The sequence below is a fragment of the Emys orbicularis genome, chromosome 8 (genome assembly GCF_028017835.1).
Source record: "Emys orbicularis isolate rEmyOrb1 chromosome 8, rEmyOrb1.hap1, whole genome shotgun sequence".
Lineage (NCBI taxonomy): Eukaryota > Metazoa > Chordata > Testudines > Emydidae > Emys > Emys orbicularis.
The window spans coordinates 32,529,306-32,547,154 of record NC_088690.1 but is presented as its reverse complement, the minus strand read 5'-3'; the positions used below and the strand labels follow the sequence as shown (position 1 = coordinate 32,547,154).

General features: G+C 38.2%; 1 protein-coding gene across 1 annotated transcript in view; it reads right to left on the bottom strand.

The window, feature by feature from the left end:
* Positions 1–911: 911 nt before the first annotated feature.
* The window catches only part of PKN2 (protein kinase N2), a 60,978-nt gene continuing 44,040 nt past the window's right edge, over positions 912–17,849 (bottom strand). The window contains exons 15-21 of the mRNA XM_065408944.1: positions 14,582–14,758; positions 13,554–13,616; positions 13,129–13,205; positions 10,478–10,620; positions 6,071–6,178; positions 1,197–1,277; positions 912–1,115 (exon numbers count right to left, since the gene is read on the bottom strand). Of these exons, the coding sequence (XP_065265016.1) occupies positions 912–1,115; positions 1,197–1,277; positions 6,071–6,178; positions 10,478–10,620; positions 13,129–13,205; positions 13,554–13,616; positions 14,582–14,758 (853 nt within the window). The remainder of the gene's footprint in view (positions 1,116–1,196; positions 1,278–6,070; positions 6,179–10,477; positions 10,621–13,128; positions 13,206–13,553; positions 13,617–14,581; positions 14,759–17,849) is intronic.

Below are 17,849 nucleotides of genomic sequence, written 5' to 3'. Positions count from 1 at the left end.
AGATGAACTAGATAGCCAAGTATGGTATGATTAACTTAAGATTTGTCCAATTAGTGGAAAAAGGCTTGGATTTCAAGACTACAGAAGTGGATGGACTTGGGAACACACACTATTGATAAGACTGAACAGACATTCTTACTACATTCTTCATATCTGCTGAGTCTTTTTCCCCCCTTCCTTTTTAAAGCCATGCTTAAAGGCAAAAACTGTTTGGCAAGTGGCTTTGGTAAACTTTCAGGACCTGTCTGTTTTCTTTTTATGGAAGCACTTTTACTGTTCTCACAAAGGCAAGGCATTTAACACATTTTTTTTCTAATAAATACCATAGAAAATTTACAAAACAAGGCATCAGTTCTTAATTTCCATTATTTTAAAACTCAAGCTGAAAGTGTGCATAAGTCTAAAATTAAACATTTTTGGACATTACAGTAATTTAAAAAAAACTGACCATTTGCCTTCTCCAGATAAAATCATATTCTCATGAATGTCAATAGCACCCCAAACTTCTATTTTAACATGTCTGAATAAAGTTAAATGGTTATCAATCTAGCTCAAAATCTGTCCGTCCCCCCCCCCCCACACACACTTAAGGCATGTATTTTACAATGTTATCTGTTGTAGAAAAGTAAAAATTACAGTACAGATCCAAGTGTGTCCATGTGAGAGAACTTAATGTGGCCTGTATTCACCAACTCAGCTTAAAAACTCTATAGAACTGCTTTCCAGTGCTCAGATAAAAGTATGACAAGGAGGCCACTCTTCACAAGAGTATTAAAAACAGTACGTTAAAGAATCTTCATGTGAATAAAAATCAGAAGCTACAGGTGGCACAGAGAGCAATTGAAGGGCTGGTATTCTTCTGAGAGGCATTCTTGTGAGCCAGTTAGCTATGATTTCACAGTGTCTAGAAATTAACACCAATCAGCAATGTAATCAAAATCTCTGAACGTTTCCTGCTCTTCTTCTGAAAGTATCCTTGGTTCCCGGGGTGGAGTGAGAATAGGTGCTTCTGAGGTAAATTCATCGTCAAAATTACTAACATCTTCTCTTCCTCTAATGGTGGGTACAAAAGGGGGCTTCACTTTCTTAGCCAGCAAAGCATTCCAATCTATTAGCTGTAAAATAAATCAATTGTTGGTTAGTTTCCTGCTTTGCTGAGAATTAATGTTTTACAAACTACACTAGCTTTTACATACCCGGAAGAAGTGATGCTTTTTCACATCCTCAGCATCTTTCTCACCAGCTCCAAGGCGCCGCTCTGGATTTCTTCGTAGCAGCTAACAAAACATTTTGAAGATCTTAGCACTCAAAATTGGGGAAAAAATATATAATAGGTAGCTGATACTACAGACTAAAGGAGCAAGGAGATTAGATTTACTGGAAAAGCAGCATTCACGGAAGAGGCAGAGAAACTCAAACTGTGCTTAATTTCTTTACAAATTGTAAAATTTACATAAGCTCGTCATCTTTTTCCTCATTTAACCTGGGAGAAAGTGGATCCTTACAGCATCCATATTTCTCCACCTCTCTCTCCCCCCCCCCCCCCATACTCCATTTCACAGAACTCAGTTTTGTCAGAAAAGGCTGAAAACTGCTTCATGCTATGCTGCAGAAGGACAGAGGGAAATGTAAGATACTTCCAGTCACTGCAGACCCTAGAAACTAAATTCTGATCTCTATGTAGAAGCACGTTACTCTATAAATGAGCCCATACGCCAACAACACAATTCAGTGTGTGTGTTAAGGTTCTAATAAAACAAAACCGAAGAACAGACATTTAAAGTGTCACATACCACACTCATCCATGGCCTGAACAGAACAGAATGAGTTAAAACTAAGAGGATAACTAATATCTGCCATATCTTTAACAGGCAAGTCCTAACATCAGGTCCTGGATGATCACATGGGAAAACTCTGCTCTTGCCAGTAAGTGTCTTCCCCAAGTGTCCAGTTTGGAGTGACTATTCTGTAAGGCCCATCTCTTTCATTGGGCTAAGGACAGATCAGCAGCATAAGAAAAGTTTCAATGGACAGCAATGGCTTGGATAACCCACCATCTAAAAGCAGTATTAGCCACTGAGGTGAAGGAGTGCAGAGGTACTACTATTTCTGTATAATTTCATAGGATAACCAGTATCTTTTTGCCCATGAAGTCACCATAGCATGAATGAAATGAATGCTAATGGTCACTTTTATGACTTCCTTTGCAACTTTCCATAATAAGTAATTTCATCCACCTTGGACTGGACTTGCAAGGCTTCTGTTCCCTTCCTTACAACCTGTGTATTGAACAAAAAAGAAGTCCCATTTCCTGGCATGTATTAATGAAGCTAAATGCAAAGTAAGATCACATTTACAAGATGTGAGGGGACTATATCCTAGAAAGAATTGACTCTGAAAAGGACTTAGGGGATCATGGTGGATAACCAACTGAACGTGCGCTCTCAAATGGGATACTGCGACTAAGAAAAGTAATGCAACTCTTGGATGTAGAAATTGGAATATAGAATAATAGTAAGGTGGTGCTATTATCTTTGTATACAGCATTAATGAGACTATTACTGGAATTCTGTGTCTAAGATCTAGTGTTCAGACTTCAGGAAGGATATTGAAAAATTGGGAAAGGTTGAGTAAAGAGCAATAAAAATGATCAGTCTGGTAAACCAACCTTACAGTCAGAGTCTAAAGAACCACCATCTTTTTATTTTATCAAAGAGATGGTTAAGACATGACTTGATCACTGTCGGTAAGTACCTGGGGGATTTCTGATAGACAGCAGACAAAGGCAAAGTGATCTATCTTGTTGAATTGAAGCTACACAAACTTGAAATAAGGAACAATTATTTTTAAGCAGCGAAAATAATTGGCCATTTGAACAATTTACCAAGGAAAAAGTGTTAGATTCTCCATCACTTCTGAAAAGACATCTAACCTTGATTTAAAGACCAGAAGATATGCAGTAGTTCAACCAGAAGTTATTGGGCTTGACACAGGAATTCTTAGGTGAAATTCTATGGCTTATGTGTTATGCAGGAGGTCAGACTATATTATCACACTGGTCCTTCCCGGCTTTAAAAATCTATGAAGAACGGCTGTGAAGCAATTAAAAAAATTAACTGCAATTAATCGTGCAATTACAAAAATATTTATGGATGTTTTCTACATTTTCAAATATATTCATTACAATTACAATACAGAATACAAAGTGTACAGTGCTCACTTTATAATTTTTGATTACAGGTATTTGCATGGTAAAAAAAATAGTATTTTTCAGTTCGCCTAACACAAGTACTGTAGTGCAATCTTTTTATGAAAGTTGAACTTACAAATGTAGAATTATGTACAAAAAAATGCATTAAAAAATAAAACAATGTAAAATTTTAGAGCCTACAAGTCCACTCAGTCCTACTTCTTGTTCAGCCAATCGCTTAAACAAGTTTATTTACATTTGCAGGAGATGCTGCCTGCTTCTTGTTTACAATGTCACCTGAAAGTGAGAAAGGCGTCGCAAGATATTTACGCGCCAGATGCGCTAACGAGTCATATGTCCCTTCATGCTTCAACCACCATTCCAGGGGACATGCGTCCATGCTGATGACGGGTTCTGCTCGATAACAATCCAAAGCAGTGTGGACTGACGCATGTTCATTTTCATTATTTGAGTCAGATGCCACCAGCAAAAGGTTGATTTTCTTTTTTGGTGGTTCGTATTCTATAGTTTCTGCATCGGAGTGTTGCTCTTTTAAGACTTCTGAAAGCATGTTCCACATCTTGTCCCTCTCAGAATTTGGAAGTCACTTCAGATTGTTAAACTTTGGGTCAAGTGCTGTAGCTATCTTTAGAAATCTCCCATTGGTACCTTCTTTGCATTTTGTCAAATCTGCAGTGAAAGTGTTCTTACAATAAATAACGTGCTGGGTCATCATCCGAGACTGCTATAACATGAAATATATGGCAGAATGCGGGCAAAACAGAACAGGGGTCATACAATTCCCTGCCAAGGAGTTCAGTCACAACTTTAATTAACACTTTTTTTTTTTTTTTTTAAATGAGTGTCGTCAGCATGGAAATATGTCCTCTGGAATGGTGGCCAAAGCATGAAGGGGCATACGAATGTTTAGCATATCTGACACGTAAAGACCTTGCAATACCAGCCAGAAAAGTGCCATGCAAATGCCTGTTCTCACTTTAAGGAGACATTGTGAACAAGAAGCAGGCAGCATTATCTCTTGCAAATGTAAACAAACTTGTTTGTCTGAGCGATTGGCTGAACAAGAAGTAGGACTGAGTGGCCTTGTAGGCTCTGAAGTTTTACAGTTTTGTTTGAGTGCAGTTATGTAACAAAAAAAAAAAATCTACATTTGTAAGTTGCACTTTCACAGCAAAGAGATTGCACTACAGTACTTGTATGAGGTGAATTGAAAAATACTTTATCGTTTTTACAGTGCAAATATTTATAATAAAAATATATACTTTGATTTCAATTACAACACAGAATACAATATATATGAAAATGTAGAAAAACATCCAAAATATTTAATAAATTTCAATTGTTATATTGTTTTACAGTGTGATTAAAACTGTGATTAATCTTTTTAATCACGATTAATTTTTTTTTAAGTTAATTGCATGACTTAACTGTGATTAATTGACAGCCCTACTATGAAGGATTGGGAACTGCTTGGATGTATTTTATTGCCCTAACACTGTAGGAGAATAGCTAAGCCTCCTGGGGATGTAACTATCTGGTAGAGACAGAAGGGATGAAGTGAAGTGCCCAGCTTCAGACTGAAAGATCCTGTAACGCAATCTTAAATAGTGCAGTCTTCCTTTACTGCTGTATTAGACTGGAGTTCTCTTTCTCTTAATAAGAGATTATCTAAATGGGGTCAGTTTAAATCTAATGCATATGGAAAAGATTTAAATATAGATGTCAATAGTTTTAGGTTGAGTCCTATGACTCTGTACAGTATGCTTTATCCAGCAATTGAAACATTTTAAGTGTAAGATTTAAAGGAACAAAGCTCTGTAATCACATTTCAAGAGAACTGACAGGGGCTTTTAAATCTGCTGTATATAATTTCTTTCCTTCAGTTTTAAGGTTAAATATTTGTTAGCAAAATTATCTTCTGTCCCTCCTAAACAGTGAAATAATTTAGCATCTCAGAAGGAAGATAAATGAAATAACCCAATTCACCAGAGGGGGGTGATCTAATGACCTAAGCATTCTGTTTGAAACACAAAACTGCATGCAGTGTCTACTCAGGTACTGTACTGGAATCTGTTTTCTGAGGTTAATTTGAGCAAAAAGTTCATTTAGCACATTTTCTGGATGAAAAGTAATGGTCCTGTCTGTTCTATGTGGACATTGCCAATGCAATGGGGTTTTTCTTAAGGGTTTGCCCTGGTGTGTCTGGCCAAAATTCTTATACTATTGGAAAACACACTGTATATTAGTTGAGCATATGGCTGCACCCTTTAGCCTAAGGTATTTCACTTATGCTGTGTCTATACAATTGTGCACCTTCTCCCATTCTTATGAGAAGAGACTTTAGATGTAGTGTGTGTGGTATTTCCAACCCCTGACCGAATGAAATGTGAAAATCCCAAAGTCTCTTCTTAGCATAGAATACTCCTGAAGTACTGAGCTACCGTGTGAGTAACTGGGAAGGTGTTCTGTTACAAAAGGAACCAGAAGAATTTCCTATCTAAATGTGGATGCGAAAGAATGGGTCTAGAAAAAATTGGGTCAGTGTTAAGGGATTAACAAAAAGTTTAAATAATTACAAAAATGTGATGTAAGACGTTTTAATGAATGAAAATGAGGTTTTTTTTTTTACACTAACTAGAGAATGTAAATAAATAGTCAAACACTTAAGTTTCATGTTAGACCAAAATGGCGATGCTGATTTTAAAAAGTAACATTAGTGAAGCAGTACTGAAACCAATCTGACGAAAACAATGTCAAACGTAATGCAGGCACTTAAATTTCTTAAATTCCCCTCTTCAAGGAAAACAATAAGAAGACAACAAAAAAATGAAAATATTTCACTGTTTACTATAATCTTACCCTTCTCATTATAGAGATAGCTTCTGTAGAAAGGAACCGTGGATATCTTACTTCATCATTTACAATACTGTCAAAAACCTCTTCTTCATCATCTCCAGGAAAGGGTGACTATGATAAAGTAGTTTAAAAAAAAAAAAGAAATCTCATTTTTGGAAGCTAAATTTTAAAATCAACCTATTGTTTCTAAATAAACTAAAGCAATTTGTTGCTGCTGCCGTATTTAAGATAAAGCAAAAAGGAGCACAATTGCCTTATTTCACATTCAGCTGCCAGTTTAGAGTTAGATGTCTCAGTGTGTCAAATTACACTGGTCTACAATTTTTGAGAAGTCGTCTGCTTCAGAGATAAAATGTGCTATTTATTATGTATTTTGATGTGCTGAATTCAAATATGACAATTAAAACAACGGATTGGCTACTGTTTCTAAGATATTTAAGTTTTTACATTTTATGTCTATGTATATTGTATAGATAGAGTTTTAATCATAAATTGTAAACCTAGGTCTTTTCATGTGTTTATGGTTGCTTTACATAATAATATTTCACCTGTCCTGTTTATGTAACACTTTAAAAATCAGCAAAAGGGTTATATAAATAAAATTTATTCTGAAACAAAAGGCAAAAAACTATTATGTACATAGTTTAGTCCTATTCAGTGTCTACTCGGCGCTTCTTGGCTTGTCTCTTGTCTTCATTAAATGGAGCATCTCTTGTCACTGTCCAGCAATAGTCTGCAACCATTGATGGGCTCCATTTGCCCTGATAGCGTTTCTCCATTGTTGCAATGTCCTGGTGAAATTGCTCGCCATGCTTGTCGCTCACTGCTCCGCAGTTCGGTGGAAAAAAATCTAGATGAGAGTGCAAAAAATGTATCTTTAGTGACATGTTGCAACCAAGGCTTTTGTATGCCTTGAGGAGGTTTTCCACCAACAACCTGTAGTTGTCTGCCTTGTTGTTTCCGAGAAAATGTATTGCCACTAACTGGAAGGCTTTCCATGCCGTCTTTTCCTTGCCACGCAGTGCATAGTCAAATGCATCATCTCGAAGTTCACGAATCTGAGGACCAACAAAGACACCTTCCTTTATCTTAGCTTCACTTAACCTTGGAAATTTTCTACGGAGGTACTTGATAGCTGCTTGTGTTTTGTCAATGGCCTTGACAAAGTTCTTCATCAGACCCAGCTTGATGTGTAAGGGTGGTAACAAAATCTTCCTTGATTCAACAAGTGGTGGATGCTGAACACTTTTCCTCCCAGGCTCCAATGACTGTCGGAGTGGCCAATCTTTCTTGATGTAGTGGGAATCTCTTGCACGACTATCCCATTTGCAGAGAAAACAGCAGTACTTTGTGTATCCAGTCTGCAGACCAAGCAAGAGAGCAACAACCTTCAAATCGCCACAAAGCTGCCACTGATGTTGGTCATAGTTTATGCACCTCAAAAGTTGTTTCATGTTGTCATAGGTTTCCTTCATATGGACTGCATGACCAACTGGAATTGATGGCAAAACATTGCCATTATGCAGTAACACAGCTTTAAGACTCATCTTCAATGAATCAATGAACAGTCTCCACTCATCTGGATCGTGAACGATGTTGAGGGCTGCCATCACACCATCGATGTTGTTGCAGGCTACAAGATCACCTTCCATGAAGAAGAATGGGACAAGATCCTTTTGACGGTCACGGAACATGGAAACCCTAACATCACCTTCCAGGAGATTCCACTGCTGTAGTCTGGAGCCCAACAGCTCTGCCTTACTCTTGGGTAGTTCCAAATCCCTGACAAGGTCATTCAGTTCACCTTGTGTTATGAGGTGTGGTTCAGAGGAGGAGGATGGGAGAAAATGTGGGTCCTGTGACATTGATGGTTCAGGACCAGAAGTTTCATCCTCTTCCTCGTCTGACTCAAGTGAGAATGATGCTGGTGCATCAGGAACCGGCAGTCCTTCTCCGTGGGGTACTGGGCGTACAGCTGATGGAATGTTTGGATAATGCACAGTCCACTTTTTCTTCTTTGACACACCTTTCCCAACTGGAGGCACCATGCAGAAGTAACAATTGCTGGTATGATCGGTTGGCTCTCTCCAAATCATTAGCACTGCAAAAGGCATAGATGTCCTTTTCCTGTTCAACCACTGGCGAAGATTTGTTGCACAAGTGTTGCAGCATATGTGTGGGGCCCACCTCTTGTCCTGATCTCCAATTTTGCAGCCAAAATAAAGGTGATAGGCTTTCTTAACCATAGTGGTTATACTGCGCTTTTGTGATGCAAAAGTCACTTCACCACAAACGTAGCAGAAGTTATCTGCACTGTTCACACAAGTATGAGGCATCTCTGCTCACTTTGGCTAAACAGAAATGTGTCCCTTTGCAAAATCAAACACTGACAAATAAGAGAGCACGACACTGTATGATTTCTAGAGCTGATATAGGGCAATTTGTTCAGCAGAGTGATGTAAGCTTCGTTATGATTGCATCATCCATGACTTCTAGGAATAACATGATGCAATTCATATCATGTATGACGCAATACCAGCGTCAGATTGCATCAGTCATTGTTTTGCCTAAAAAGCAAGTACTGTCCAAACCCAGTCATAGATTTATTCATAGATCCAGTAAAAGATTTATTTTAGTCATTTCTGGTTTAAATTGAGATCCCTTCCCTTTATAACTCACTTATCCTCCGCCATTCCCAAGTCAAGGGTCGTATATCCTGACCCAATAGCATATCTTGAAAACTAGAGCCAATCAACAATTTTAAGCATCATTTTCGTTCTCAGTGACCCAGAATTAGTAAAGTTTGACTACATTTATTTCAGAAGCATTTTGGCTGTAGAGCAGTGTTATTTTCCCTCTCCCTGTAATAGATAATGTAGCTTTCTATAGGGGAAAATGCAATAGTAATACTTTTTATAGACAGACAAGGCGGGCCAGTGTTAGTTTTTTTAAAACACACTTATAAAATAGTTTTCCTGTGCACTGAGGCATAAATAATAAACTATCTAATGTGGTAGAGCATTTATTAGTACTTGTTTCGGGTGGCTGCCACTCCAAGGTAATGTGGTCATCCCAAATTCATTTAGATAAAACATTTACCACATCATACCACCCAGCAGTTTTTAAACTGTGGTTTATGGACCATTTGTAGGTCATATGGTGTTGGCACGCTTCATTTCCATTTGAAGAAACAGACTAGTTGGGGGTGAAGATGAAAAAGGACAGAAGTAGGTTGTGTGATTAACTTTTTTCTAAAAGGACAAAATGCACATGGCATTAAAGACCGTTATTATTAATAAATACTTCTCTATTACTGTTTTTCAACTTTAGCAGTTGTATCACCTTTAAGGAGTTTTTGCAATTAGGGCAGGAGGGGAGGTAATAATCATTTATATATGCTAACGTCTGTGGTGCAGAATTTCTAGGCTACTACAAAGAAAACAAATTAGATAGGACATTCACAAAAAGTGTGAAGAGCAAAATGGTGTCGTCGTAACCATGTTATGAGCTTTGAGGATATAAAGAGAGAAGGTAGGTGAATCTTTTATTGCACCAACTTCTGTTGGGGGAACGAACAAGCCATCAACAGAAATTGGTCCCAATAAGAGAGATTACCACAACTACCTTGTCTCTCAAGAGAAAAACAGTAAGTCAAATGCTAAATAAATGTGTCTCGCATCATGACCTGCAGGTTGCTGCGAGAGCCCATTACAGTTTAAGGTTGAATTCCAACTTCCATTGTAACTTTTCCCCGTCTTCAGAATTTCATGATTTTCTCCCCAAAACTGTTAAGTTGAAATTTTCCATGCTTGCATTGAGGCCAAAGTTGTGGTATATTGTTTTTTTGTTTAAAAATAAACAAAACAATTTGGTTTACAATCTTTGATCTTTAAAAAAAAGAATCCAATACTTTTTCCATATGTTCTGATCTGAAATTGCATGCTCCAGTGTTAAAAATGGCTGATGCTAGAACTTCAACCTTGTTTTTGTAAATCTCCCTCATACTCAGTCTAATCTGAAGATAACTGGTTAAGTGGTTTGAAAGTTATGAATGAGTAAGTATGGTATTCAAACTGTATAGTCAATGAGCTACAATGATTTATACCTGCTGAAGATCTGGCCTATAGTCTATGGTGTTTTCTATTCCTCTATTTTTAACAACAACAAAAAGCTACACCTTCAAGTTTTCTTATTAAGGTACACCATAAAAATCCATACAAAATACAGCATATGGAACCAGGCCTATATGATACAATAGCTGTAAGCTTAAAATGTAGGACATTCTAGAACTCGAGAGCTTAAGATATCAAGTTTATTTTTGTAATCATGCTGGGTTTTGTAAGCTTGCTTATTCCATAAGACTTGGATGTGTGTATCACATTTTTTTTTTTTTGCTACAACTGTGCTTACCTCCCCAACTAGCATCTCATAGATGAGTACACCAAGACCCCACCAGTCCACAGCTCTTGTGTAGGATGTTTCTGTTAACACTTCTGGTGCAAGAAATTCTGGAGTGCCACAGAAGGTGCTTGTTCTATCTCCAAATCCCATTCCTGAAAAAATTACGATTTTCATAAGAACAAGACGTATTCTTACTACTCCCCTTCCAAGTAAACAACTGCTTCAGTCAATAAGATTTATTCTTCAAAGCAACTATGTAAAGAAGAAAAAAAAAAAGATTGTTGGGCTCCATGTTTGTGCTGATGACTTCAACAAATGAGCTCAGTTTACAAATCTTTCCCCCATTTGCCAGCCATGCAAACACCATCTTGGCCCTGTGCATCAAGCTGGATTCTCTGTTTGTACATGACTACCAGTAATGATGATTCTGCAACCCAAATTAGCCCCTCAGTTACACCTTGGTCACCACATTGAAGACAATGCCCTTGGAGAGATGCAACAAAGTAGAACTTTGTAAACAATTCTGGTGGCACACAAGAGGATATAGAACACATTTGTCATTTGCAGCACTGCAACCAGAGCAGGTAACAGAAGTAAAAAGTAGCACACACTTACTTTTCACACTCAAATAAGCAAAAAAGATTAATATGTACAGTGAGTGAATCTGCTGAATAAGGTTTCATTTTACATAATCGTTTTTCACAGCAGAACTATACTTTAAATTATTAGGGTTTCTTTTACCAAATTCTAGCACATGATGTCAAAGTCAGAGAAAGTCTTGCACAGAATTTAGCTGAAGGTATACACAGTATATAAATAAGGCAATATAGCAAAACTTGGTTAAAGTTGCAATGATTATTATTTGTATTACCACGGTGCCTAGGGGCCCTAGTTATAGACCAGCCCCCTATTGTGATAGGTGCTGTATGTTGCACCAGTGCTGACTAATGGTATTACTGTAGACATCACTATGTATATATGTGAGCCATGATACTAATACTCAAGGGCATCAAGGTGGTTGGGACTGTGAAAGTGTATGGGGAAAGTGTACTACCTCTTTAAGGGACAGGCTGGAGCCAACAGCCTAGGGATTATCAAGTAGGCCCTGCCTCTTCCTGGGGCTGGGCTATTTAAACACACAGAAGTTGAGGGGAGTAGAGGCCAGGCTGGCTGCTGTGAGTGGTGCTTTCCCTCTCAGGCGCCTATAGATAAGCCTAAGCTGACAAAGACTTTGGAGTGAACTGTAAATTTGGAAGCCCTGAATAATAGTCCTGGTGAACTGTTCGTTGCAATGATTCCTGTCCTGAAACCTGATTAAAAAGTGACATGGCATTTGGTTAACTTACGGTGGCTTCTCCGTGCCTTGGGCTGTTAAAGTGAATCTACTGTTGCTCTGCTTGGGGAAATTAAGGTGCAGTTCATCTGCCACACCATATCAGACCACAAGGAAGCATGCATGGACTGCCCACACCTTCAGAGTGACGTACAACATTCCGTCTCCCAAAACATGCTTCTGAACAATTATACAGTACTAGTGCAGTCTTCATGCTTTTTTACCCCATGCCCCCAAATATTACATCTGCAGAAAGTGTAGGATTAGCATGATGGCAATGGCACCAAGGACTGTTGTGGTATTAGGAGGTTGTGGGTACAAACTCCGTGCCAAACTTTAAAGGTGAACTGCAAAGAAAAAGAATGATTCTCCATGTTAAGTGTCCTATAGAGCTTGACTTTATTGAAAAATGAGGAAATCTGTCTCATTGATCTTTTACATTTATAACATGACCCTTTGTCAATTTCTAGAAAGTTTTTGTTTATAGTGGAATAGTCGCATAACTAGTATCAAAGATATGCAAATAATTCAACTGTAATCTTTGACCTACTGCCCTCAATTTACTAAATTCCATTTCCCACAGTGCTGGGACCTGGAAAGTTGTCGGACAAGTAAAGCAAGCTGGAAAAGAAGGAAACAAATCCAGTTAGATTCCTCCTGTTGATGGCCATCCCTCTCCCCCATTGAGTTGTTGGAAAAGGGGACACATTTCCCCACGCAGGCAGAGAATCTGAATTATGGCTGCTAGATCTGTTTTATGTCTCATTTGCAAGAAAGCACCTCCAGCAGCTAGATGCCAGAAACTGACTATTAAAATGAGTGTCCTTTTGAAGATATTTCCCTATTTTGAGTGGTGCTCTATTTAGGGAGGTACGGTACTTCACTGCACTAAGTGGTGTGAGATATTTGAAAGTTGTTGAAAGTGGACAATGAATTAGTGAGAAGGGAACAGTGACTTGGTGTAGATGGGAAGAAAATTAATGCTTCTAGATATTATTGGATGATGCTTGTAACAGGATGAAGTACTGTTTAGCAAAATGTGATATGACTTATTGTCAACAAGCAGATATGACAAAGTAATACCCCTCTTGCGTAGTCATTCTGACAGAAAGAAGAGGGGAGCCCTCATAGCAGAAACTCAGGTGATCTCCCCACTGAGGGTCTTTTGCTTCCACTGTTCTCCAGCTGAGAAGATCCCAGAGATATTTTTCTACAGTGATATATAGACAGAGTAAATATGCTAGGTGCTCCTACCTCTAGGACTGCTTATCTGCTAACCGTCAAGTGTAATCCCATTGAAAAAATCATTTAAAAGAAAAGCAGTTACCTTCTTTGCAAAGGCCAAAGTCGGCTATTTTCACAAATCCTTCTGTATCCAGCAATAAGTTATCCAACTTCAAATCTCTAAAAAATGATATTTGAAAGTAAAATGGAATTACTGATATGCCTATAGTGGTACTCAATAATAATAATTCACTCTAAGGTAAAAAAAAGTTATTTAAAAATAAAAGCAGTGCAATGCTCCTCTTAAATTTAGTTACCCCTTTCCTGATTTAAGACTTCCATCAGTAACTTATGGTTTACACTCATAAGTATGTCAGAACAAACTTCTTCTGCTAGCATAGAAAGAAATATAAGAAATAAAAAGATAATGCTTCGGGTAAGCAAATCAAGGAAGAGATGAAGAAAAACAGTGATAAGAAAAGGAGAAATTGTTAAAATTCCAGTCTCGAGAAAGTATTGATTACTTACCTATAAACTATTTTGTGCTCATGTAAATACTGGAGTCCAAGAACCACACACGCAGCATAAAACCTGTTTGAATAATTAAATAAAGCTAGAATTTCAGTCTTGCTTAATTAATCAATCTGTATTTTTATTAATTACTTTCAGAAGAGTGCAGATAGTCTGCATACAGAAACTTTTCAGAGGATTTTTTAATACGTGATACATGTGGAATTTTATACAATTCTAAGTCAAAGCTTTAAATTTTACCAGGCAAAAGTTTAGACAAAAGTGGCTCAACCTGTAACATGTTTTGTCTGCCTATACTCAGGGCCAGCGCTTCCATTTAGGCAACCTAGGCAGTGCCTAGGGCACCAGGATTTGGGGGGGGGGAGGCGCGCGGCATTTTGCCGCTCTCGGCGGCAATTCGGCGGCGGGGGGTCCTTCACTCGCTCCGGGACCCGCCACCGAAGTGCCCCTAAGACCGGGAGCGCGGAAGGACCCCCCCGCTGCAGAATTGACGACGACGACCGGGAGCACGGAAGGACCCCCGCCTAGGGCGCCAAAAACCCTGGTGCTGCTCCTGCCTATACTGTAGTCTTCTATGGCACCCATTGCCAGAGTATCCAACACTTCCCACTGAAGCTGGAGCATTTATATAATCTTTTAATTTTAGCTAACATTTTAAACAGACTACTAATTCTTCAAAACAACATTTACAAATATTACATATTTACATTTTAAGGCAATTTAGATTTAAGCATATTGGCATATAAGCTTGCATTCTGACAGCCTACAAAATGTTTTGACCATTCTAACCAAAACAGAAAATATATATATTTTTTTCTAACCAAACTGGGTTGAATGTATTTTAACAAGGCTTTAATCTTTAGTCCATTTAAGATTATTACAGTACTCAGTGAAGTGATCCAATACACAAGCATGCAAAGGCAAGCAAAGTTGAAAGTGTTTGTTTGTTTTTCAGCCCACTAAGACAGAACAATTTATATCAAAGCCTTTAAATATTTAATGGTATTAACTGTGTGAACACTTACACTGCTCTTGGTTCAGAAAAGACATCAGTATGAATGTGCATCATCAGGTCTCCACCAGCAGCATATTCCATTACAAAGCAAACATGATCTTTGGTTTGGAAACAAGCAAAAAGGTTCACCAAAAAGGGATGCCGTACACTATTCACAGTTTCAAAAATTCGCTTTTCACACATCAGGCTGCAAACAGAAAATATTTTAATAGCAAAATTTAACACTGATTGTTATATTACAAATTTCAACATGCAGAACAATTGACAAGACCTCCCTCATTCTTCCGCCCCCCCAAAAGCTTTCATAATACCTGAATCTTTTTCTCATTTGATATGATACGCAAACACTAAAATTTCAAAGTGCAATGCAGGATTTTTACCGTACAACTTGACTGACTTTGAAGGGAGACATATGGCTAACATCTCATGAAACTCTTTGAAAACATACCTATTAGAATTTCTCAATATGCCCACAAATTTAAACAAAATATAATATTTAAGATCAACTGATACAAATTGTACTTTGCACGTAATATTCAAAAAATGGGGAAACAATTCCATTGCATATTTTGGGCACAGATAGCCAAAGTATTACTCCTGGTGTTTGTTATGAAAACCATTCCATGAATGTAGAGTCTTGTAATTCAGTTGTCTCTTTCTGCATGTCATGACTACACACACACACACACACACACATATATATATATATTTTCTTTCATAGTGCAAAGCACCACAGAGTCAAATCACAATGAACAGTAAATAATATGAGTCACCGGCCAGCAATCTTCCTCCATATTTTGCAGTCTTCACATAGCCTTGAGAAGCACACCATACTGTATCCCATCCAGTCAGCCGCATAGTTGAAAACACACACACCACGGGCACCCTTTGCCCCTGGCACCAATCCCTGCAAAATTTTCTTCAGCAATCTTCCTCCACTCATCCAACCCACATGTCCTGCAAACTCAAGTTTTCTTTGTCTCATCGTCATCAGGGCCGATCGTCATCATATCATCTGTCATCAGTTATGTTGTAAATTTGGGCGATTGTCTCCTGGCTAGTAACGAGTGAAGTATAGATAATGTGCACCAGTCCCCTATAACATTGCAATTCAAAGGCAAAAAGCTTCTTAATGTCCTGTTTCCTTAAAGTCCATGTCTCCCATACACATAAGATGCTGAAGGCAAGAGATTGCAGTAATTTCATTTTACACTTCACGGTAATATCTTCACTTCTCCGAATGTGGCTGAGTGTCGCTGCAGCAGTAGTCATGAGTTCAATTCTATGTCGGATCGCTACATGATTTTTAACATCCCTTGCAGTCACACACTACACAGACATTTGAAGTGCTCAACACACTCCAATGGTTCCTCAGATTTGCGTAGAAATATTTTCACCTTTTCAAACAGATGTCACCATTGGCTTTGAACGTTATATCTTTAGATCTATCTTGTCTGCTTCCATTGCTACTCTTTCTAGCAATTTTTGCACCTCTTCTTGTGATAATCCAATCAGGTCAATATCACTGGTGAAACACAGATGACTAATTTTTTAATCCACTAACAGACATCTCCTGTAAGTTTCCATCAGAGGCGCTTCTTAATATTTCTTCAAGATAACAGGTTGAAGAGGGTTCATGGATAGCAAGCACCTGGCTGGCACCTATCATCAAGTCCCACAAACACGAAAGACATCATGCTTCCATAGAGGTTTACCTTCATCCTTATTACATTTTCACCAACTCCGATCAGCCATAGGATTTCCCAAAGAGGTTTGTCCAATATGCTGTCAAACGCCTTAGCAAAATCCACAAAAATTTCCATCTTTCTCCAGTACTCTCTCACATAGCACATGCAAGTTGAACATTTGCTCCACTGTACCCCTTCTGGGTCTAAAACCTCTTGTTCTTCAGTCAGAAAGTTCTCTATCTTGGCTGCAATTCTCTTCAGGATGATATGCAGCGGTATTTTGCTAGGATGTATCAATGACATTTCCACAAAACAGCTGGGTCTCCCCTTTTATGACAGGAACTATCAGGGACTGTGTCCAAGTCTTCCAGACTCCCAAATCACAGTGACAAGCTTACGGTGTATGCCTGGATGAGTGCTTCTCCACCACTGTTAATTAATTCTGCTTGTATTTGTATGTTATCCACTCGAGGGGCTTTACTGCTTTTCAATGTCTACACCACATCCTCAGGTTTTTCAACTGTAGTTGATCGGGATAAATCAAGCTCTCTTGTATAGATCTCCTCTGCCTTTTTCACTTCCAACTTAGAATTTGTTTCACTCATATTACAGAGTTCTTGGGTGAAAGGGTATTTTTCCTGCCAAGAATCCTTTCAGAAAAAGAGTTCTGATGATTTGATAGGCCTTCCTAGTGGCATTTGCCACAAAAGGGTTTTGTATGTTGATGCACTGTTCTTCAAGCCAAGCTTCTTTTGCCACTTTAATCACAATATGGGAATATTGCTCTCTCTTTTGCTTTCATCAGTCTTCCTTTTTGCTCTTAGTTTCCTTCAACGATCCAGCTTCTTCTTTAGGATCTGAATTCCTGGGGAAACATCCACGTTCTCTAATGAAGCAGGAAATGTTGTATTCTATCTGATGTATGCTACCAGTGCAGAGGTCAGCAGCTTTTGTTCAGTTATCTTCTTGAATTCCACTTGTTTCATGGACTTTCAGATTGTCAATGTTATAACACACTCTAAAGGTACTTGCTTCAGGCAGACCTGAAGAAGAGCTCTGTGGCTCTAAAGCTTGTCTCTTTCTTTAACCAACAGAAGTTGGTCAATAAAATGTATTATCTTACTTCTATGAATACACAGATCAGTTTTGGTAGAGAACTGCAAACATAATGCTCTAATTGGTTTGACATCCTAGAACCTCAACACATATCTATCTATGTAATGTAGTTATTTCCCCACTTTTTGTATATTATTACACAAGATGGACTTTTAAAACTCTACTGCCTTGGCCACATGGTTTGGAGAGTTCAATTAGCTAGTGAACTACGCATTGAAATTGAGCAGAATTCCCCAGTTTGTGTTTCTCTTTTGCTTGAAAAAAGAAGAGTGTCATCAAGTATGTTCCCAGTTTTCCCAAACAGATCTTTGATAAAAGTTTTAGAGGATATTATGCTGCATGTGCAAACGTCTCCTTTTGGAGCCCTAAGGGACAAAAATGAGAGGAACCCCTGTTGGCTTATAACCAAATGTTATCAACTTTCTTAGAGCTACATACAAATAGTTAAGTCAAAGTGATTGTCACTCCACACAA